Source organism: Hermetia illucens, chromosome 4, assembly GCF_905115235.1.
Source record: "Hermetia illucens chromosome 4, iHerIll2.2.curated.20191125, whole genome shotgun sequence".
Lineage (NCBI taxonomy): Eukaryota > Metazoa > Arthropoda > Insecta > Diptera > Stratiomyidae > Hermetia > Hermetia illucens.
Genome location: NC_051852.1, coordinates 115,730,953 through 115,754,080, shown reverse-complemented (window position 1 = coordinate 115,754,080; position 23,128 = coordinate 115,730,953). Strand labels below are relative to the sequence as shown.

The window sequence follows — 23,128 nt, the reverse complement described above, 5'->3', positions numbered from 1 at the left end:
TGATAATTACCGGCAAGTTTGCGGACACAGTATGTGACCACTTGAATGCAACTCGGCATATAATCCAAAGCTGGTGGCTCTGCAATGGACTCACGGTGAACGCTAGGAAGACTGGACTAGTTATGTTCACTAGGAACGTCAGGTGGGGCAGCTATACGCTACCCACCTTAGCAAGGGCGGAAATCCGGCTAGCACAAACAGTCAAGTACTTAGGAGTACATTTCGACTCCAATTTAACGTGGAAGCATCATATCCAGGAACAATACCAGAAATCCTGCAGATTGCTCTGGTGCTGCAGGAATGCGATAGGTAAGACCTGGGGGCTTTCACCCAAACGGATATACTGGATGTATAAATCCATAATAAAACCCATTTTGATGTATGCATGCATCGTCTGGTGGCCAAGACTGAACTTTGGTAACAGCAGGAAGACTTGGTTGCCTAGTTATTACTGGAGCAATGAGTACTACGCCGACTGCGGCACTTGAAGCTATCCTAAATTTACCCCCCATTCACTTGGAGGTGAAACGGAAAGCGGCCAAAGACGCATATAGGCGGCCAATCAAATAGTCATGCGTCTATCTGGAAATTCCTTGAAAAACATCCGGTAGCCCTGATGCCGACCGATCATATTGTTTCCAGATTCGTCTTTGAAAAGACATATACTGTCGTAATCACCGAAAGAGAAGTATGGCCGACAAGTGGCCATCAGTCTTTTCAAACTACAGACCTAATAATCTTCACCGACGGGTCAGTCATGGAGGATGGATCGGGCGCGGGGGTGTTCTCGGAGAATCCGATTATAGAACTGCCCCCCCCCCCCTCGGAAAGAAAACGGTCTGGATCCACAATGGTGGGGCCAGAACCAGCTCTTGGAATCCGACCATCTACTGTCAAGTGCGAGTGGAGAAATTTGGACTCTTGCCAGCAAGCGAAAATCCTTGTGAAAGAGCCTAGGGCCACTAGAGCGGCATTTTTGTTGTCCCTTAAGAAGTGGGACATGAAAACCCTAGTAGGGCTTTTGACGGGACACTGCTCCTTAAACTACCATATGGAAAAGATTGGGGTAGTGGTTTCGGCTATGTGCAGCCAATGTGAGGAGGAAGAGGAGACGGCCCTGCATTTTTTATGCAGCTGCCCGGCATACCCAGATCTCAGACGAAGACACCTTGGCAAGGTTTTCTTCAATGAAGAATATGCAGGCACAGGCAGGAAGCCATTGAATAAGCAACTTACGGGCATAGTACAATGGGCCTAACAATGGCCTGAGTGCTCGAAGCTGCGGCTCCCCCCAGTTAACTAAACTAACTAACTCACCATTCAATAGAAAATATTTATCAAGAAACCTAACAAAATATGAAATGTTCCTTAAATTCTCGCAACTTAAATTCAAGCATGGAACCTACATACATCGGTGAATTTTTCACTTCAGCTGAAAATAGGAAAAATTTTGGGAAACCTCGATGCCATTATCGATGCCTTCGTCACAAGACAATAACCTGGCTATCCGCATAGAAAATGTGATCCAGTTTTTCGTAAAATAAGAATTTTGGAACTTACAAACAGGACGTAAGTGGGATCTTGTCACTCAGTTCGCTGATATTATGGGGTTGAATCGGATATGCATTCTCAATAGCACTACACGCATTTCCTCAAACTACTTTCTCGACGTCGTCGTTTCTTCTGAGGAAGTACTTTTTTAAATTCCTGAATGAATTTGGATCGCGATTCAACATATACATACATATGCGTCCGGTTCGTTCCTTTGGGGAATATTTTTGATGCTCATAATTCTGAAGGCTATGCAAGTGAAAGCCTGCAACAGCGGGACAGCACAAAGACGAACGCAAATATCCATGACGAACCGATTTTTGGAACCGAGGCAACGTGATCGATAGGCTGCGCATTAACCATAGTTTCCATATATTTTGAAAAAAAAAGAACATAACGTCTCGAAATCGGCAACACTATCAACCGTTAGAGTAGAATAACGAATTATCTCTGATCGGCTGCGACTTACCGGATTGGCGGCTCGACGCGACAGTTCAGTGGCTCAGGTGATTATGGCCTCGAACACATTTGTATGGTTTTTTGGGCAGGTACCACAAGACAAGTTCTGCGTGTTTCACTACGCAATCAGCAATCCACGATCGGCTCGTTTCGATGCGATTTAATCAAGAAATATGCGTGACTGGATTTGATCAATTTGAATCGAAATGTGTCCTTCACGAGATTTATGTTTCAATCAGCCCGGACTTGTGCATCGTCAGTTTATGAGGGATTGGAGGTCCGCGTTCTTTGTGGCCTAGTTTCGCGGGCCGGTAATTTCATGGGTTCGGTCTCCGATCTTCTTATTGTAATTGCTGAAAAACTGTTTGAAATTAATGGTAGCTTAGTGTCTCGCACGTTGTGAACATGGCGCGTAGCTGATAAATTCAAATGATTCAATTAAGGTATTCAAATTAGCTTTTAAGTATGGGAAACTTTTAACTGGCCTGCAGCTATGTAAATTAGTTGCCAAGTTATTGTGCCGATAGATTGTTTGAAAGTGATTCACTCCCGGTCGAGCTTATATGTTGCCTCTTCCTGTATTGACTACTAGATAAGTAGGAAGAGAATTATCTTTGCACGGGATAGGAAATCTATAATAAATAATGTGGGCACGCTCAACCAAGCAAGTTGATGGGGCTGCGGTTGAGTTGATTGATGGTCAGCTTCTCGATCTTGTTGCTGCGGGTTCGAATCACGGTTTTTGTTAGTTTTTGTAATACATTTTTCCTGCTACTTTGAGTTTCTCACTTGCACAGCATTGGATGAGATGATAATGAATTGAAGCAGAGTTCCATTGAAAAATAAATCGATCAAATACTACACATTGCGCTATCAGATCTCTCAGGCGGAGTAAGTATTCATATCCATTATTAGAAATGCTACTAGATAGATGCTGCTAGATAACGACAAGCATTGCAGAAACTGATTCCATATTAAACACCGTCGAGCGGATCACCACTTCCAACCTAATCCTGCAGAGTGTCAAGTTGGAAACCGCGAGCGCGGTGTTTCAGGTAGGGTTTAGTGGAGATTTATGTAAGAATGTTTGAGTACTGGATGGTTCCACTTGTACAAAACTACTGTGTGTGACGCTGGTATTCTTTGTACTTACCTACATACCGACAACTTTAATCCACTACAAATTTATTACTAAGAGTAGAACTTCCACCAAATTTTCTAGTATGAAACTATATGTTATCATCTATAGCTATACCTATATTGCTGTAGTTTTATTCTCCTAGGATTAACTTACGAGGGTTTCCATTAAATTTTCAAAACAATAATATTTTATTATCAACTTTATTTGAGCAGATATGTTAAATGCTTATGAAGGACTCAGAGAACTTTTGTCTCTGCAGATCATGCGCCCTTCGCTCTTGTCCAGGGGATATTCCCGCAACAGGTGAGAAACACTGACAACTTACATATTTGAATGCAGCAATTCCCGCATTTACCAGAGACGAGCTGCTGGAAATCTACAGTAGAATAGGGAACAACAATACTCCGGGACTGGTCATCATAACGAGCTGACGGTGAAAGAAGTTGTGTGACAGTGTGAATTCCATGAAGCCAGATCAACCATTAATTCAATCAAATTGTTTACTGACTTAACTGAAAATTCGTGTTCTAACCTATATCAATGCTCCTGCTGTGTACCAGATCCAGATCCAAATGATGGACCCAAGCAATACGTTGTTTCTCCGGGCGTCCCACAGGGTTTTTCTGCATCGTATAGCGACTGACGATAATTGATAAACTATTATAATCCTAAGTGTAGAAAGTCGAGTGATTAGTGCGACCATGATTCAACATCGCCCATAATGCTCTGTATTTTCTGGGATAGGCCGGTTATTTGTACTTTATTAATGAACATGAACCTCACCCGACGATAGTAGCGCCTACTCCAATACACTTTCTGGCTAACCCCCACCAATGTGTGCAGGCTTGACCTGCCATCATTCCGAGCTCACCTTCTACTTACTCCAACCGCCCATTACTGCACATCGCTTCACCATCCAAACAACTATTTCATATTTAGTTTATGCTACTAAAGACAAAACTAGTTCATGCCATGCCCGCACTCGTGTGTGTACCTGACGACGACACCCCAGGCCATGTAACAGTTTCCTTCACGGTGAACCTTCCTTTAGGCCACAGGCGAGGTACAATCTACGACCCTCCTCCAAATGCTGATCACCCTGCATTGAATTCGGTGTATAAATTAATCGTCTCAATCCGTACGTGTGAACATAGTGTTCCCTGCGTTGCAGACTTTATTCTTCATCGAACTCAACAGCCCTCAGAAACTTTTGACGAATTCTTAGAAAGCATCCACCAGTATGTTGAACGTTTGGAGTGACCCCCTCGTAGCCGAAGTTCATTGAAACGTTTGAACGGAGGCTAGTACGAGCTATCCAAAGCACTCTACCTCCTACTCAACGTCGTCACCTCGCTGAGTTGGAGCGAAGTTCGCCAGTCGAATCAGAAGAACCCTTAGGTAATCAAAGCCTACGTGTCTTCCGTGAAATAAACTGGACCTCGCTATGACCTCTGCACAGTTCTTAGACTACGGCAATGGCGATGTGCGAAAAACTTAATCATGGAGAGCTAAGAAAAATGTAGGAGAACTCCATTTTACGAATAGTTAATAATTTCATTCTCATCTCTACAAATAACACCAATACCGACTCTACTTTTCTCCTGTTAACTCGTACCCCCTGCCGAACAACCACCAGTTAATTGCACGGATTTCTGTAGTCGGGTACCCTTTGCGTAGATTTGGTTTCCTCTTGAACCAATTGGCTTTTCAGTGAACGCCAGTCCTTCAGTCAGATTTAACTTTATTTCCCTTTAATAATATTACCAAATGTGGTATGCCATTTGAGATTGTCTCTCCAATTCCGCCATGTTATTTACATAGCATCGAGATCCCAAGCTCAGATAAATGAAAAGGATTTGAGGCAACATATTTTGTGCAATCCTCACTCAAATAAAGTAAAATACTGAGAACGAAAGCGATAAATAAAATATAGTAGGTGTTATGTTAAATCCTATCTGATCTTTCTTATTAGCAGGTTTTCCGTGACACAATTATAGAAGCCGAGGGATTTCATAACCGGCTAATGGAGCTCCCTATTATATCAACTGATCGCACGATACATTTGTTCATTATCAAAAATGCCTTTTCCCAACTACTTGACACAAAGACCTGTAACGTGCCTGCCGCTGACTACACCGTCATTGCGAGTGATCTTAATACTCATTTGGGTGAAAAGGCAGGGTGTCCCGCGTATAGTCGGTTTTTTTTCGACATTTTTGACATTGTACTTCTCAATACATGGCTTATTAAACCATTGTCGCATCTTTCAAAATTTTATAATAAGAACGGTAAACGCAAATCGACTACATCCTTCTAAGATATCGCCATTTTATCAGCGCTACTGACTGCAAACCCGATCCCTATGAGATCGTCGCACCTCAACCCTCACAATTGATGTCGGCTTTGAGAATCTAGCCACATGAACAGCGCACTGGACCGCCGGGAATAAAATGATAGTGCTTGCAATTGCAATTAAGCTAAAAATACAATCCACAAAGCGGCCTATGATCAACCGAGATACTTGGCTCTGAAATAGCGATGTCCAAAGGTCCGTGAGAAGAAACTCCTCTCTTGACGACAAAACGCTGGCCAATTAGCAAATTTACAAGAAAGACGGGGAAGCGAAGAAGACGATCGCTGTCACCCGAGTACTCCGTTACAAAGACCGTTATGCTAAACTGGACACTCGGGATGGCGAGAGAGAACTGCATCGACTTATCAAAAGCCGACAACAACCCACACTGGATATCGAACAATTCTGTTGCGTTAATGAAGATATTTTGCTTGTCGATGGATACAGCTGCGGATAGATGGTGAGAATATTTCAAGCAGATTTCAACGGAAGATTTCCTCAAGCGCGGCCGATATTCGGATTACTACAACTTACGCCGAGGAAACAGTCAAACGAATGAAATTGGAGAAAGCAACTCTGGACGAGTGAAGAGCTGGGACCAACACTATGGCTATGGCTCGCATTATTGAGGAAGTTAGGATACCGTCTGACTTGCAAGAAAGCACAACTGTTCCAATATAGAAAAGGCTGCTAAATTAGCAGGATATTCAAATTACGTCTAATCCAATTCCTTGCTCATACCGTGAAGATTTTTGAACGCATTCTTACCAAACTTATTCGCGACATTATTCAAATAACCGCAAACTATCACAAATTTGACAAGAACTGCCGAACACAGTACATGCTGCTTGATTACTGATGACGAAACACTGTAAGTAGTATCGCCCTCTCCTCATTGCATTCCTGCTTTATGCCGATGATGTTTCCTTGCGTTTCACAGAAAAGCTGATCTCGAACAACTTGTTCAAAAATGGAATAATCGCATCATGCAAAACCGTCTCAGATTGAATCTAAATAAAATAGGATTTTTGACAAACTATCCCAATGAAATAAGCACTGTTCACTGTCAGCGGAAGTGACTTGCCGAGAACTGATAGATTTAAATATCTCGAATCAATGTTATCAGTCAACGGTGAACTGCGTTATGAAATTGCTTCACGCATCCGCGCAACCTGGATGATGTGACGTTCCACAACTGGTGTTCTGGGGATCGACGTATCAACGAACGTCTCAAATCCAAAATCTAACGCAGTGTTGGCCGCCATGTCACCTCTATTGTTCTGAGTGATAGCCGATAGTAACAAACAAAGAACAGCGCCTTGCGGTAATAGAGAGAAAGATGCTGCCTTGGAACAGGATATCTAACCATCAATGCGATGCGTAGCAATAGAACAAAAGCCATCAACTTTTGCGATCATTGTGCCGGTTTTCGAGTGTCTCCAGCGTCCATCCTTCAATATAAAGAACAAAACCTATCTCCTTTTTTCCCACGTTATTTTGAAGTTGCTAAGGAAGGAAGTTACTATTTTCAGCTAAAAAATGATAAAAGCTGACTATTACAATTGCCTGGCCTACCCGCCGTCCTCTGCAAACTTACTTTATAGTTTGTATGATTACGTTGTACACTGATTTTACCATTTTGACCAGGAATTATTACCTCCGCGCTCAACACCGGCGCAACTCATTTCCGTAAATACGCTTCCTTAAATGCAATTATAAGTACTGGCACAAAGCACGTACCCCATCCGTTCCTCACAGATCTGTTTTTTATGAAGTTACACCGGAGGAATGAGATATATCCTGCCATTTCCCTTTTGAACAGTGACCCCCATGGAACAAACCCAGAATGAAACCCTAAAAGGCAGCCCGATTCCGGCCTACCAAACCGGGCTATGTTGACACCAATTAGTCAAATTTACCAAAATGCATTCCATGCACTTGAACATGTGCTCGCATTCTAAAAACCGCGAACCCCTCAAAACAATGCAGGCAAACCACCCACACTGTCGGCATGCCGTGCATACATTTACTTGCACGCAACTCACACACGCCCACTCACTCACCTGCAGTCTTTTTGCAATTTCCCCTCCGTCCAGCGAGCTGTCAGAAATCACTTGAAACGAAACATTCTCGCACTGATCGCTTCCGTCATTCGATTTTGCATTAAGCGGCCGAAGCAATTTCAAACCGAATACGGCACAGATCTTATCCCGGTGCGTCTCGACTGTACGCAAATACTTGCGGCCCACGCAAAACTCAACAATGACACTATCATCCACTTGTTTTTGTTCTTCCATTTTTCGTCACAACACTAACGAACTTGCCACTCACTTTCCGTACGCCCGTGACATCACATCACTTCATGACAACCGCTAGAGACTTATCATCCATTTCAGGATACCTGGCCGAGGTTTTCCTGAGCCGGCGACGATTATTTACAACGTTTTTCGCGAGAAAAACAAAAACTTGTGCGCTCTAGTACAGATGATTGGTGGCCATGTTGAAATATTCCTATTGGAACGATTCTATATGTTAGTTTATGCAGTTCAATCTGATTGGAGGAAAGCTTAGGAGACGTATTGTAGTGTTAGGTTGGGAAATTGGCTAAACGGTTGGCGTCGGTTGGGGGTTTGAAATTCGAATTTTAAACAAATCGATTGCGTAATTGTGTTAAAAATATCATTATTCAGTCTATCTTTTTCTATTCTAAAATTTTCGGATAAGGCGTTACTCTCTACCTTCGATTTTTTCATGAAAAATTCACATTCAAAGATGGCTGTTGTTGACTTACGAAGTGAATTGTTTTTTTTTTTCGTTGCCGACCTTTCCAAGAAGAATACGATATCAGACAGATTGTGAGCATCAACCAAAACCTAATAATAGTCAACTGTTTCAATTCAAAAAGAAGAAAAACCAAAGTCATTCATTGCGAGATAAACAAACCCGAAAAAGCAAACAAAAACTGTCCTTTATATATCCTTTCGCCAGAGAAATATTTCCCATAGGGCCTATCAAGAGGTCAATTGGGTTCCTAAGGTTTCAAATGACCGCCACCGCATGAGCAATCAGATTGCCATCAACAGTAGATTTAGGAGTTGGTTTCTGGATGTACGAAACAAAAAAAAGCGTTAGCATCGGCCGCGAAAGTTATCACCATCTGACAGTCGCTCACGTGTTGCATCCGCCACTTCTCGTAGCGATGGAGAACAGTGATCCCTCAAATTTAAAATCGACCGCTTGTATGGTTCAGTTGTCATTCAATATTGGGAGAGCTATGTTACTGATCGGAAAGCAGATACACTGAGTAACCTGTCTCAGAATATCGATGAACATGGGGCCGGCATCAAAAGTACCCTTTTCTTGGAATTGTGGAGACGGATCAATGAACGGAAGGGGTTGATGGCTCTATTGACCTTCGGGCATAATGCGATACACTGTAAAATCCCGGAAGGTTCAAGTATGCGCCATGACAAACGGGGTTTTGTTATTGCGCGGGTTAAAGAACCGGAAAATGCCGCAAAACGCAATGATTTCGAAAGCGTATACCGCATCAAAAAATAATTTTTCCTGTTCCTCCAAACAGAAGAGAAATTATTTCGCCCATCAATGCATTCAAAGGGAGTATTGATAATTGATATTATTTGGGTATAAACAAAACCTGTAAATCTTCTCCAGGTATGTATCATTAGACATGGACGGAGTGCGTATTCAGGCGATATAGCTCCCATAGCTTATAAAAAATATCAATGATAACGGGCTGAGGATTACTCAATTAATACTGTTGGACGAAATGGTTATCGGAAGTACCTGGTTTGCGCGGAAATTAGTGCACAAACGAACCCCGCCCCTCCAAACGGAACCAGTTTCAACCAAGTTGACCACGTGTTAATCGAATGCCACGCCTCCGTTACTTTTTTTGTGATTTTGTCTCCTCCTCGCAGTTCATCTTCCTTGGGGAAAAAATTGTCGGTGGTGTCATTTCGCCTTGAGACTTTACGTCTTTACTAGAGTATACTACGCCACACGCAAGGTGAACTTCACGAGAAACTTTGTTATGCAGTTTTCAAGCAAGGTTATGACACAGTATTCTTCAACGATGGATCAAAGGTGGTCTGTGAAGTCGGTGCGGGGGTTTTCTCGAATACACACAGTGTATCCGAGTCATATCATTTCACCAGAGTATTCAAAGTAGTATTACTGGCGATACTCGAAGTCTGTCGACGCCTGGAGCATGACCCGGGCCCCATTGTGAACGACAGCCAAGCGGCTATTAAGGCCTTGTACTCACCGACGACATCCTCCGGGCTAGTGGGGCAGTGCAGAAACGCGCTGAACAGTCTGGGCGGCACGTTCAAAGTGATCCCCCTCTGAATTCCCGGGCATATTAACATAGAAGGGAATAAGTGGGCTGGCTCTGCTCTTGGTAGTCCTTCGGCGGGTACAGTTGGTGTCTCACAGGCGACTGTCAAGGGCGGAATCTACTCGCACTACTTAGCAACTACGGGTCTTAGATGGCATGCCAAGGATTTTTCCCGCTTATAGCATAGCCCGATGATGAGAGCTCCTGTCCCAGACGAGTGCAAATGCATTCAAGATTACGCCGATGTGCACGAGGCACTGGCAGATAGGGAACCATGCGCTAGGCTTGGCATACCTTACAATTCGCATTACTGAAGCTGCGGAGAAGGAGAGTGAAAACCTCATGCACTTCCTCTGCGATTACCCAGCTCTATCTAGAGCCAGGCTACGGACAGTGGGTAAACCATTCTTTGGGGACCTCAGTGAGATTTTTAACTGCAGGGTGGGAGAGCTACTTTCCTTAGTGAATGCTACGAGCTGGCTTTAAAGATCTAAGTCGATTGAACTCTGCCTACTTGCTGTACCTTTACCTACCTATCCCTCTACCATGAACTTCGTCCAACGGAGAAGCAACTTCACTTTAACAACAAGTCTGTTAACTCGAAAAGTGCAAGGAGCAACCGTACCAGGCGCGGAAGTCTCACCGATAAGTTATCAGGATGAAGCCTTATACACCTACTTGGCAAGACAAACAGAGAAATATGTTTTTCAACCGAATAGGCATATTGGGGCAATGGGTTGATTATGTTGATGAACGGCTCAACAAGCAAAACATCAGCGAGTCGAAGGTCACACAAACTGAAGGCAATGAACAAATGCTGGCACCACCAACCATGGAAAGACAGTTCATGCAATCCATCGGCTTAAGAATCATAAGTAATCAGGAGCTGATTGAATTACAACTAAACTGGTTAAATATAGGAGTGATCAATGACCAACTTCTGCTCAAGGTGTGGGACAGTGAATTTCTGAGACTGGAAATGAAGCATTATCGATCCCATACATAAAAAGAGGAATATCGGGCAGTGCCGCAATTATTATAGGTATCGCGTGACTGAGTGCATCTCTAAGATACTCTCATGCACTCAAAACATCAACGGCCCATATCAAAGAGGCACATTCTATCTCTGCTGCAAGCGAAGGAAAAACTGCTGGAATATGGCCATCAGTTGCACCATCTTTTCATCGACTGTAAGTCCGCCTGTGATAACCAGGGTAAAACTACACGGCCACGAGAGAATTCGGTATCCTGACCAAGCTGACTTGAAAGACTGACAAGGGTGCCCATGTGGATTTTAGCAGTATAAAAACTGGGTTTCTTAGCAAGAAAAATTGCAAACTCTTGGATGCGTTGGAGTGAAGAATCCTTCGAAGAATTGTTGGACGCCTATATGAGGATTGACGATTTCGCAGCCTAAATAACGACCAAATCTATGATTCGTATGGATGAGGATGATCCTGCTCGAAAAGTTTATAAGGGCAATATCTATGGTAGAAAAAGGTAAGGTGGCAGACCCAGTACTAGATGAATATCGGATTGATGGACGGCAGCGCAAAACCGGGATGGCTGGAGTTTCTTATTAAGGTAAGCGTAGACTGGACACTGGTTGTTGTGCCGTCCATGATGATGCGGATACCTCACCATGCCGTTTTTAGTTCTTTTAAATGATCAGAATTGGAGGTCCATATACACATTTCTGTTGCTAAAGTCCTCCTTGGAGGGTTGTCTATTCTTTAGACGTCTAAGTTTAAAAATTCGATTGCTTTTGAAATTATAATACAGATTTTCTGCATCCACGCTAAGGTTGCAGATCCACTTGAGTCCTTAATAAAAATATACTAAAAGGTAAGAGAATATAAATATATCTCGACCAATTTTTCCCCTTTAAATATAGCTTCGCAGACTAAAAATTATTTCACAATAAAAAAACGTATAGCGAACTGTTGAGCAACTAAAACCAAAGAAAGAACAAATAACCACCACCAGGTGCGTAATAATCGCTAAGAACCATTTGGCGCGAATATTTGTTCCCTTCCAGGGAATTCCAATAAGCCTCCGTGTCCGGCCACGAGACGCGATCTGTCGTTTCGTTTCTGGCTATTCTATTCTCCGTTCTTTTGTTGCCGTCTTGTCTCGCTCGTCTTTCGCGGTGCGTTTTCCGTGTGTCTCGGCGGCAAGCAAGTACTCTGCTGACAAATTTCCTGGTGTTAAATTCCGAGGCGATTTTCCCACTTCAAAAAGAAGGTGAGAGTTGTTCATAACCCTTACAGGAATTCAATAATCAATAGAAAAGTGCAAAGTGTCTAGATATAATGCGGCCAAATAAGCGTTCAAGTGGCAGGTCTGCGCGAAAATTCTGCACTAGCGGCTACTGCCAGACGCACGTGTTTTTTTCTTCGTTGTTCTCGCTAGTGTGCCGTCGTCTTCAGGGAAAAATCTTATTGCGCACTTGGTTTGAAAATTTGTCTGGTTCGCAGCCGTTGGCAGCGGAAACGTGGTGTTCTTAGGTTCGAACCAGGAAGTGATTTTCTTTGAATCGGGAATTAGCCGAGGAGCTGTTCCTTGGAGATTGGCTGATGCCGGGTCAAGGCTGGCGTTGACCTCATTTCGTTCGCTCTCGATTGGCTTTGTCGGCGGCTCTGGCTCCAGCCCCACCGCATGCCAGTGGACCCGGGACGTTGGGGGCCAGTGCAAGTGATAACTGAAACGAAGAATAAGAACTTGGTTACCAGGTGCCGTCAGATGCGGCTCGATTCGGATCTGTCGATCGGAATGCGTTTGCCCGTGGTAGCGCCAACTGCGTAAACTATTGCTGCGACGACTGAACAATTGAATTGTCGAATGAATATCCGGTCCATGTGGCAATTTATACTGGAGCAGTTGCAGAGAGCATTATGTGGCGAGATAAAGTTGCGGCTTGAAACGTGCAAATTGGCTCGAAAAACTAAGCTTAATGAGGGGTGATGTCTTTTTGGAATGCCAGACCAGAATATGGTAATGTCATAAGAATGGAAGAAGCTCCGATCGTTGCCGTCGTATTTGAAATTGAAACTTAATTACCGGTCACTTAGCTAACAGTTTTCGGCAGGCAGTGAGTCAGAGCGCCCAACAGCTCCATGTGGAATGCGAGTGACGTAAACCCGGCATGCTGCAAACAAATGTTTCCATCAATTATGGGCAATTGGGATGACATTCATTAAGCGCAATGAGTGCATTTTTAAGCACAATGAAAAGTGTGCTCGACTGCATTGGAGGCAATATAGAGACCTAGAGGAAGGATGCTTGGGGGGCGAACAATTCCACCCTCAAATGCTTTCTAGTCCGCCTCATGTGGGAGTTGGGTTTCCTCGAATTTTACTTCACTCTTGCAATTCTCCTGGGCTGAATGTAACAAAGTTGATCTGATTATAAGAAATGTGCAGTTTCATGCGCGGAAAATCAATATAATATCGAGTTCGCCGTCGGTTGTCAATTGCTAGGTGTGTGACTTGGTCCTAGGGGAGCAAAATCATTTAATTTAGAATAAGTGATTGCTTGATTTTGATTTATTTACCACTGCTCCCTACTCTAAGGTTTCTTTGGCTTGGACAATGTAGATTCTCGCAGACAAAGTCTTACTGTTTTACTCCAAATATAAGGCATAATTAGAGATGCGATGGCTTCTTGGGGTTAAAGAAAGATTCTAAGGTCCAAATATCCATGGTTCTCCCTATATTTCCTGCAAATATAGACAAATTTATCTTAGCCGTGAATCTAGCCAATTCCCTAATTTAATTAATCGGCGTATTCCCGATTACAAACTCTTTGTACATAGACTCTATTGCTGAGCAAAAAAGAGTTGCCGGGGAGCATAAAGACTTTCTAGCTTAGAAAATGCAATTAAGGTAATTCTTAGACGCTATATCGAGCCGAAACTTAGTTACAGCAGAGAAAAGCATAAACTACAGGATTCCATTAGAATAATTGCTAGCGCAACAACCCGATTTGGGCCACTGGACCTTATTGAATTGAATAATTTCTACCATTATTTATGACTTCTTCCCAACACAATGGCAATTTGTATATCCCATTTTCAAAAAGCGTCTTATCTTTGGAGTCGAAAAATTGGACCAGTCTGACATCCTCTTTGTGTTTGGATTTTTTGTTCTGTGAAGCATTTTGTAAGGACAGAAACAAGTGGTAGTCGGGAGGTGCTGCATCCAGAGAATACGACGGATGCACTAGTTTGATTTACAGGTGGAGGGGGCAGATTTTCCAAAGTGACAATATTTCCTTTTTCCGATGTCTAGTTTATCCACTTTTCATCTTCAGATATGATCCGGTCCAAGAAACGTTCGATTTTGTGCCGTACAACCAGAGATGTGCATTTGATGACTCAATAATTCAATTTTTTTTTCACATAATTTACGGCACTCATTTCGAATATCTCCACGCAAATCCTAGTTTCTGGAAATAGGCGGAAATGGTTCAGTTGAATTGATTTCTTTCGCGATCCTCGATGTCGTCAGAAAATGATTTCTTGCTAACATGGTCTTCAAAATAACTTCATCATTCAAAGGCGTTCTGGGCGGGCATTATCTGAAAAGACGAAATCTCCTACATCACATGTTTCGAACCATTTTCTGCGTATTCTGTTACAAATTTCATTTTCACCAAAAAATTTCTACGCATTTTTCTCCTTGTGAAATTCGTAGAAAACTCTGCGGTGTAAATGTGGTTTCTCAGCAGCAATCATTACACAATCGTGCCTCACTTAACACTACCATGAATCATATTCTCTTTAGTTCATTCGATAGGTCAGTGTGTATATTTTGGCAGAGCTCGAATATCGTTACGATAAAAGTATTCGTTTTTTGAAGTTAACCACTAATCAAGCCAATGTTTTCGAATGAGGGGAACTGCTGATCAACCACACCATATTTCATCGAAGGAAACAATTAATGATCGTACGTGATGATTTCGTTCAATTTCGACAGTATATAGTAAATAATACCGACCAACATAACTTCCTCAGCGTGTATATACGGCTGAGACGTAGATGTGTGACTGGGCAATTACCATGATCTTTTTTTTTTTATTGGGTTGCTGTATATGTAATCCGTTTTCATCATCCATCAATCCGGTGAGAAAACTCCGCTCAACGACCCGTGGTTTCAAGTCATAAGAAACCCAAGTTCCTTTTTTTTTAATCATTCCCAACGCATGCAATCGCTTGGCGGGTAACCCCTAATACCGAAGCAAGTTGTTTCGGCCTTTGCATGGATCTTCACCGCGCAATACCTTTAATTTCGCCTTTTCGAAGGCTTTTGGCCTTCCTTCACGTGGGCACTCATCGACATCACCGCCTTTAAATTTATTTATTTTATTAAAGAAAATATACAGAAAAACAGATTCCCTGTTAAATATTGCCAACAGGGCGAGGTACAAGTAAATGACCATCAGAGTGAAATTATGCGGTGTTTCCAACGATTAATTAATTGAAATAATAAAACTTGTTGTTTCTTTTTCGTTGGTGTGGGTATTTATTCTTGCAAATACCGATATTTCGGGAACCACTTGTTCCCTTCATCAGTGCAAACACTGATGCACTGATGAAGGGAACAAGTGGTTCCCGAAATATCGGTATTTGCAAGAATAAATACCCACACCAACGAAAAAGAAACAACAAGTTTTATTATTTCAAGTAAATGACAACATGCGCTTAAAGCTAAGGAAGGAGCCAAGGGATCCACGCTGTAGTAAAGTAAATGTCTAGCTCCACGAAAGGTAGTTCAAAGTGACGGCCAATCACGGAAGGTATTTTCATTTCTGTAAACTTTTTTTTGACTCTCGATGCTCCTCAGTTGCCGTATTCTTTGTATGAAATAAGAATAACTTCAATTCTGGCAATTGACGATTGTTTGGCACAAAATCAGACATTTTCACCCAACTAAAGCTATATGACACCACAATAAAATCACTAACCTATCAAATCGATTTGTCTACCATATGCCTTGGTTTGTTTCATTATGTTTTAGATATGTCAAAATCGATTAGCATTTACTGCTAGTGCCATCTATTTACAAACAGCGAGAGCGTAGTTTCGCACCTAATACTTTTCCCAGGTACCGGGAATTGCTTCAGAATATGCATGGAATGTTTCATTGCTCTATTCCTGTAATCTACAAAATGATATCCCCAGCTTCCACAGTGAGTGTATACTGCAGTGACCTACGGGTATTCCCACTATTATTCCTGGAGCCTTGGCACGCCATATAAAATCAACCTTACCCTGGAGTTGTCCTGCCCTGGTGAATATCCTGGGAATGCATCAATATATTTCCTTAAACATTTTCTCTACTAAAAACTGGGCGTAGCACTCAACGGATAGAACAGTAAAGGAGCGCGCCCACTGGAACGACGCGACACAACAGTTTTGCTAACGCCTACTAAGAACAACACATCACGACAAACGTCCACTCGGAACGACATGACTTGGCTGTGTCTGTTTCACAAATTTCTGGGCCCACCTCAGATATTAGACAAATATTTTAGTTTGCCTCTAATATCAGACAAATGCCTGGGTCTGCCCAGACAAATGTTTTTTCCAATCTCTAGATGTTATCCTTTTGTCGCATCTGATGCTCATCATCTTCCTCTACACACATCATTCGTCGCGGCTCCCATGTTGTGCATAAGCCAAAGCCGAAAGACGCTATTTCCGGATTTAGTCCGAACAAGTATCAATTGGGAGTTCATCCTCAATCTCTTTCCCTTCCTGCTTCCTTGTTATATCCCTTTCGTCCCAAAGTCTCTGTGCTCTTGTTCATTCTGGTTCACCATTGAAATTCATAACGTACTCCACCTAAAACTCACAACAAAAAAATATGTCTTCCGGAAACCACGTTGATTTCCTTTACTTTAACTCAACGAACTTGAGTGAAGTCACTGATAATTAAATCCAGGAAGCCAGTGTCGGAAGTTCTCATATTCGTGACCCATACAGTTTTCCACCTCTTTCATTGAGTTTGCAGACCCTTTTATTAGTGCGTCTCAATTATCGTCCGACTTACGGTGTAATCATTTTTCCTCAGCATATAACTCTTCTCTGATCGGAGCAGCCTGCCCCTGTATCTACTACAATATCCCTCCTTAACCCTTCCTTAGTTTAGTACTTTATTGACCAAAGTCGATCTTCATAACTTTTTTTTTTTTGCTAAAAACCAATCAATATACCTCCTTCCCTCTCTGGATAATTTTGAAAAATAACTTCGAAGGTTATCATTTTCTACAGGAAAGTGGTATCACCGAGAATCCTACTATTCAAGTCGTTCCTGAAACGTTTATTTTGCGCTTGCATATACTCTTCTTTTTTCCTTCTTTCTTTGTATCACAAGAATTCGATTCTCCTCTCTCCTCTCTTGTGCTTGTTTGCTTTACGTCAATGACCTTAAGTTCTTTCCCTCTGTAGCTTCCCCAATAGACCCTCTATAGCCGAATTCGGATACTTGATGTACCAATCTCTACAATCCTCTGCAATGTTTTCCAATTCTCTTTGCAATCACTCTTCATACCTGAGGTATTCAATCTCAGTATAACCTTCGATGATAAGCTTAGCCTCGACGCTCAAGAATCCTTGACTATTGCTCGGGGAAGTGGTCTTTCGCAACAGTGATTATCTTGTCCTCATCCGATCCCTCTATAAGAAAAATTTCCCCTACAACTACTCAAAATGTCTTTTCTCAGTAAATTCTACCAGCCTGATGGACTACTATGCCTATTGCCATCAGCTCCGCATAAATGTGGTTCTGAGGCATTTGTTGTGTTAGCTCGGAAACTTGAGAAACAACCGGTATCCGGTCTAATAAGGAACTCCAGATATCCCAATTCCATGTTCTTAAAAGCTGTCTGATGTCTTGGCCTACGTCTTCTTTTTTATGGGCTGGATCATCCTCACCAATACGGATTAAGTCACCCGCCCACCGTAACCTCGATTCGGACGAAGGTAGATTGTACATTTCGGGTTGTTCTTCCCATAATGTCAATACCAGCAGTATAGGTCAGTGGTTAGGCGGATTTTCTCTTTGTGAAATCGTTTCTCCTCTCGGCGAAGTTCGTAATAAGTCTCTGCATGTATCCATGTTCTTTTAGGACGCAGCATTGTCCGGTATGTAGCATTCTACCGTTACATTGCTAGCGTTTTTTTGTTGTGTTTTGTGACAGAGGCCAAATATGTTTGTGCCCGTTCAAAGATAACTTTCTTCAGATCGTTGTGAAGATCATCATCTCTTCATCTCCAGGACCTCCAGGCTGGCTACAGAGTTCGCTTTTTCCTATTGTCAGAGGGGATTCTAGGAGATATTGTTATTCGAGCTTGGAGCACTAGAACAACGCGGTATTGATTCGGGTCTACATTAGCCCCTTTTATGTTCTGTCATTCATAGAGGCTAAGAGGTGGCATTGTTCAATCAACACGTCAATTTGATTGAAAGTGGCCCGTATGGCGAGGACCACATTTGTTTGTGGACCGCTTTCCGCGCACATATACATATTTTCAACAACTATCCGTTGTCATTGGTAGTTTCGTATAAGCTACGACCATCAACGTATCGCTTGTATAAGGGCTCCACCCTTACTTGGCTATAAAAACCTTCAAGTATAATTTTGATATACCTAGGAGAGGCTGCAAGAGTTCTATTGCCTCGTAGAAGATATCCTTCTCCGGCTTTGCAGTCTCCTCTGTAGAGGCGTAAACCTTAATGAGGCTTGAATTTCGAAATTTGCCGCACAAGCGCAGAGTGCGTTGCCTTTCGCTTATGCTTTTCAAATCTGATAACAACCGGTTCCATTTTATGATTGGTTAAGAAACTTATCCGAGCATATGGCTTATTAGTTTATACATATATGGTTGTCATTTACGAGCCATCGTTCGCGGTTACCTGAAATGCGCTTCAACTTCCCCCAAGATTTCCTAAGACGTCTGCACCCCTTTAATATTTCGCGTCAAGAATGGATTCCACTGCATAACGTAGTCAGCAATGCAATTTTTGTCCCTCCTTTATGTGTGACCTATTCACTTCCGATCACATTACCCACAGGTGCCAAGCCTACGCGCCGACCAAGTTCTTCGTTTGTGATAGCATCAAACTTGCGTATTCCGATGATACGCAGACAGATGTTGACGGCTTGGAGGTTTTGAGTAAGAGTGGGGCACTCTTCATGTGTTACTCCCATATAGCAACATAGAAAGAACACTAGCACATAACAGTCTGTGATCTGTTGGATGTCGGATATGTAAACTTTCAAAAGTTTGACTAAGAAAATGTAAAGACATCTGTTTTTCAATTAGTTTAAACAACTGGAAGTTAGAACATTAGAAAGATAACTTGGGGTTGGGAAGCAAGACCAAAATGGATGCATTTCTATTCTGTTTTCTATCATTTAACTCTTAAATCCTGAAAGGTGAAAGGTTCTTTTCCATTCATTTCAATTCTTACCTTTTCAGATAAAATGAGTGAAACAAAAGAAGTCGTCCACGCTGATGGACCAGAAGGCAGCGGTGCAGAATCCGAGGGAGAGGAGAAATCCGCCACACGGTTCTTTTTAAACAGGTAAAATCACTGAATCTTCTTTTCTTGAATCATTCCTCACATCTGCTATTCTCTCTAGTCCGGCTTTCATGTCTGGTCCGATGCGACGTCATTTTCTCCAAGAAATGGTAAAAATGCTTCCGGAAAAAGTACGAAATCGCGTGACCGCTCTCAAACACGTCCAGCTCGAGCAATTGAAGCTCGAATCTAAATTTTATGAAGAAGTCTACGAATTAGAGCGCAAATACCAAGGTCTCTATCAACCACTTTTCGATAAACGTCAAAAAATAATCTCAGGCGAAGTTGAACCAGAGGTAGAAAAGGCCACATGGAAATCAGATGACGAGGATACAGAGGAGCTTTCAGATAAAATGAAGGAGATAACATTGAAGTTAAAGAAGTAAGAAAGAAGTTTATTCAAAACAAATTCGATGAAAGAACTCACCAATTTGCATTTTTCTTCGACAGGAATTTGGATGTCAAATATCCTGATGATGTAAAGGGTGTTCCGGACTTCTGGTTGACAGTGTTCCGAAGTGCTGAATTACTTTCAGAAATGGTCCAAGAGCACGATGAGGCAGCTCTTAAAAAATTACGCGATATCAAAATTGTATACGCAGATAACCCAATGGTGAGCATATCAAACACCGGTCGTTGTGTGAATTGATAATGACAATATTTCTCTTTTTAGTCCTACACTTTAGAATTTCACTTCGATAAAAATGATTATTTCTCCGACCCGGTTCTAACGAAGAAATATTTCTTGAAAACAGCCGTTGACGGCGAATATCCGTTCGGTTTTGAAGGTCCAGAAATATATAAATGCGAAGTATGTTTGCACATTTAAGCGTATATTTTGGGGATTATATGACAATGTTTACTTTTCAGGGATGCACTATTCATTGGGAAAAATCTATGAATCTTACAGTGAAAACAATTCGCAAGAAGCAAAAACATAAAGCCCGTGGAGCAGTCAGAACAATCACAAAGCAAGTTCCAAACGATTCCTTCTTCAATTTCTTTAATCCACCTCAAATCAATGAAGAAGATAAAGATAAGGAAGATGAAGAAACGCAAGGAGTAAGTTATTTGACGGAATCAGCTTAGTTGTGTGAATCTAAACTAATTTTTCCGACAGATTTTATCAACCGATTTCGAAATTGGTCACTTCCTGCGGGCGAGAATAATTCCAAAAGCTGTCCTCTACTACACCGGAGACGTCATCGACGAGGACTACGACGACGATGATGATGATTACGATGAAGAAGAGGAAGAAGAAGACGAGGAGGAAGAGGAGAGCGAAGAAGACGATGCACGCCCCAAGCGGAAGCCCATCGGCGGCAAGAAGCCCACTCCAAATGAGTGTCCCAATCAATGAGACCAGCGAACGCACCAGGAAATACACCAGCAGCGAGGAAGAGCCAGAGAGAGAGAATGAGAAGAAATTTGTAATAAATAATTTGAGATAAAACGCATACATTCATTCGGTTTTGGGAAATTCTGCCACTTAAACGAAAATGTATTACAACCCGAGAAAAAAATGCTAAAATCTAAGAAATTAAAAATGAAATGCGATACCTACAATTTGTTCTAAGTTAACGCACTCACTGCTATTCCCATTCATATACATGAGAAGAAAACAGCAAACCCATACTCATCAATAATAGAACGTTTTTAAAAAAAGTTGTCTTTTTCCTTTTCTCACCGTTTTTCTTTTATATTCAATCGGAAAACGGCACTTAGAGATTATATTATAACCAATAAGAGTGAAGAAGAAAAGCAATTACTTTTATTCATGTTTCCAAAATTATTTTTTATACATTTTTCATAAATTATACATGTGTTTTTTAAATGAATCTCGCAGTTGTGTAGTTTTTGAGTTTCACCAACATTTTCAAAAATGGAAGAATATTTTTGACATTCAGTCGCATGACTCATGTACCATAGTTCTAGCAATCGAGTATTACTTTTTTACTCGGATTCTCGACCTTTATATATGAGAAAATAGTGATAAGAATCTAGCCGACGAGCACGTTAGGAGCCAAAGCCAATTTTTGTCACCACATATCGCCGGATCTTAGCAAGAAAAATTTCGAATTCTTAGTCGCATTTGAAAGAAGAATCCTCCAAAGGATTTTTGGTCCCCTACATTCCGTTACCTATATAAGGACGAAAATTATAGGATCGGACCGTATAAACGATTGTTCTGGCATGGCTTCATCCTCATTTAGGAAACAATCAGATTGTATATTAGTGAATCAACCAATCGAGCAGATCCAAATTTTAAGATTCATCCAACCGCCATGCTACATGGATCGTATTATTTTACTTTGCCAGTTTCTGCATTAGATGTGCTTGTTTTCAATGTTGGATTTTGTAGTTCTCACATTTGGCGACATAAACTAGCACGCATTGTGTGTTTAATGTAATTTGTCCATTTCGCTCGTTTCCAGGGAAATGTGTAAATCTATTTTAATCATTTGTTAGTGACGATGTCCTACATGAGCAGTACTTTTCACAAACAGATGAAAACATGCCGATTTTAAGTGGTAGCGTCGATTTTGGATCGTCGGTATCCGTAAGTAACAGTCACGATGAACTGACGTCCTCATTAAAAATATTTCACAACGAGAAATCGATACGGACAAAATCTTTGTCACCAATGCCTTCTATTTTATCATCCCATACAATGTATGTTCCGCCTCGAATTATAAGAAGTGTTCTTTCACGAGGGGAAGAGTCCTTACGCCCATAGTTAAAGTTCAACGTCTGGGGAAATGCGGGCGATCATGAAAAATTAATTCAATATATCACGGTCATGTTCGCCTTTGGCAGTGCTGGCAGGCAAGTTAGAGATAAGGCATTAGGGCTTGCCTTATCTCTAATCTGCTGGTCAGCATTACACGGTTGAATACTCGGACAACATAACAGTCACCATAAAAAATGCAATATAGATGAATTGCAAATGCATTCCTCAGGTTGCTACGATATATTTGCCTCCATCATAAATGCAACTTTTCCTTTCTGCTTGGTGATGCCAGAAACTTCAAAGGTAACATTACTTTTCAAAAAATTTCGTATCGCGGATCATGACAATCGTTGTTTGTATCAAAAATTTCCTATCTAACATCATGCTCGCATCTCGTATACTTTCATCTTTCGCATAAAAATCGATAAGATTTTACCCTTTTTGGAGAAAAAACCAACATTCTGACCGATAGTCAAGCCGTCATCAAGACTTTGTACTCCAAGTAGTGATGGAAAAGTACAAAGACGTGTCGAAAGTTTGGGCGACACGCTTAAGGACACCCTCCTCTACGTTCCCGGCCTTAAGAACAATGGAGTCCCAGTGCGTCCTGTTGGTACTGTGAAAGGTAGAATCTACCCACACTACTAGACAGTCGCTTACTCCAGATAACGAAGGATCATCACCTGCATTGTTAAGAAAGATCTGTCCTTCCCACAACAAAAATCGGTCATGAGAGTACAGCATTAAAGCGATGCTCATGGAGCACCGACCTTTAAGGACGCATACCTCAGGTTTGGCATACTCTAAAATTCCCATTATCGAAGTTTCGAAGAGAGGCCCTCATTGTTAGAGCCAAGACAACCACACAAACATTTCTTTGACGACCTCAAAAAGGTCTTTGATTGTGGGGTTAGAAGCTGTTATCTTTCGTGAAAGTCACGAAAGT

The 23,128-nt window shown here is 41.8% G+C and overlaps 2 protein-coding genes across 2 annotated transcripts in view; one reads left to right on the top strand and one right to left on the bottom strand.

Annotated features, from left to right (window-relative positions):
- The window catches only part of LOC119654199 (endoribonuclease ZC3H12A), a 164,430-nt gene extending 156,435 nt beyond the window's left edge, over positions 1-7,995 (bottom strand). The window contains exon 1 of the mRNA XM_038059404.1: positions 7,568-7,995. Within this exon, the coding sequence (XP_037915332.1) occupies positions 7,568-7,801 (234 nt within the window). The 5' untranslated portion in view covers positions 7,802-7,995. The remainder of the gene's footprint in view (positions 1-7,567) is intronic.
- Positions 7,996-11,920: 3,925 nt separating this feature from the next.
- Positions 11,921-21,270, top strand: LOC119654813 (nucleosome assembly protein 1-like 4). The gene is made up of 7 exons (XM_038060369.1): positions 11,921-12,108; positions 19,349-19,454; positions 19,513-19,833; positions 19,902-20,064; positions 20,125-20,262; positions 20,322-20,513; positions 20,572-21,270. Exons 2-7 carry the CDS (start codon positions 19,354-19,356, stop codon positions 20,809-20,811), a joined length of 1,155 nt encoding a protein of 384 aa, XP_037916297.1. The 5' UTR covers positions 11,921-12,108; positions 19,349-19,353; the 3' UTR covers positions 20,812-21,270.
- Positions 21,271-23,128: the final 1,858 nt, after the last annotated feature.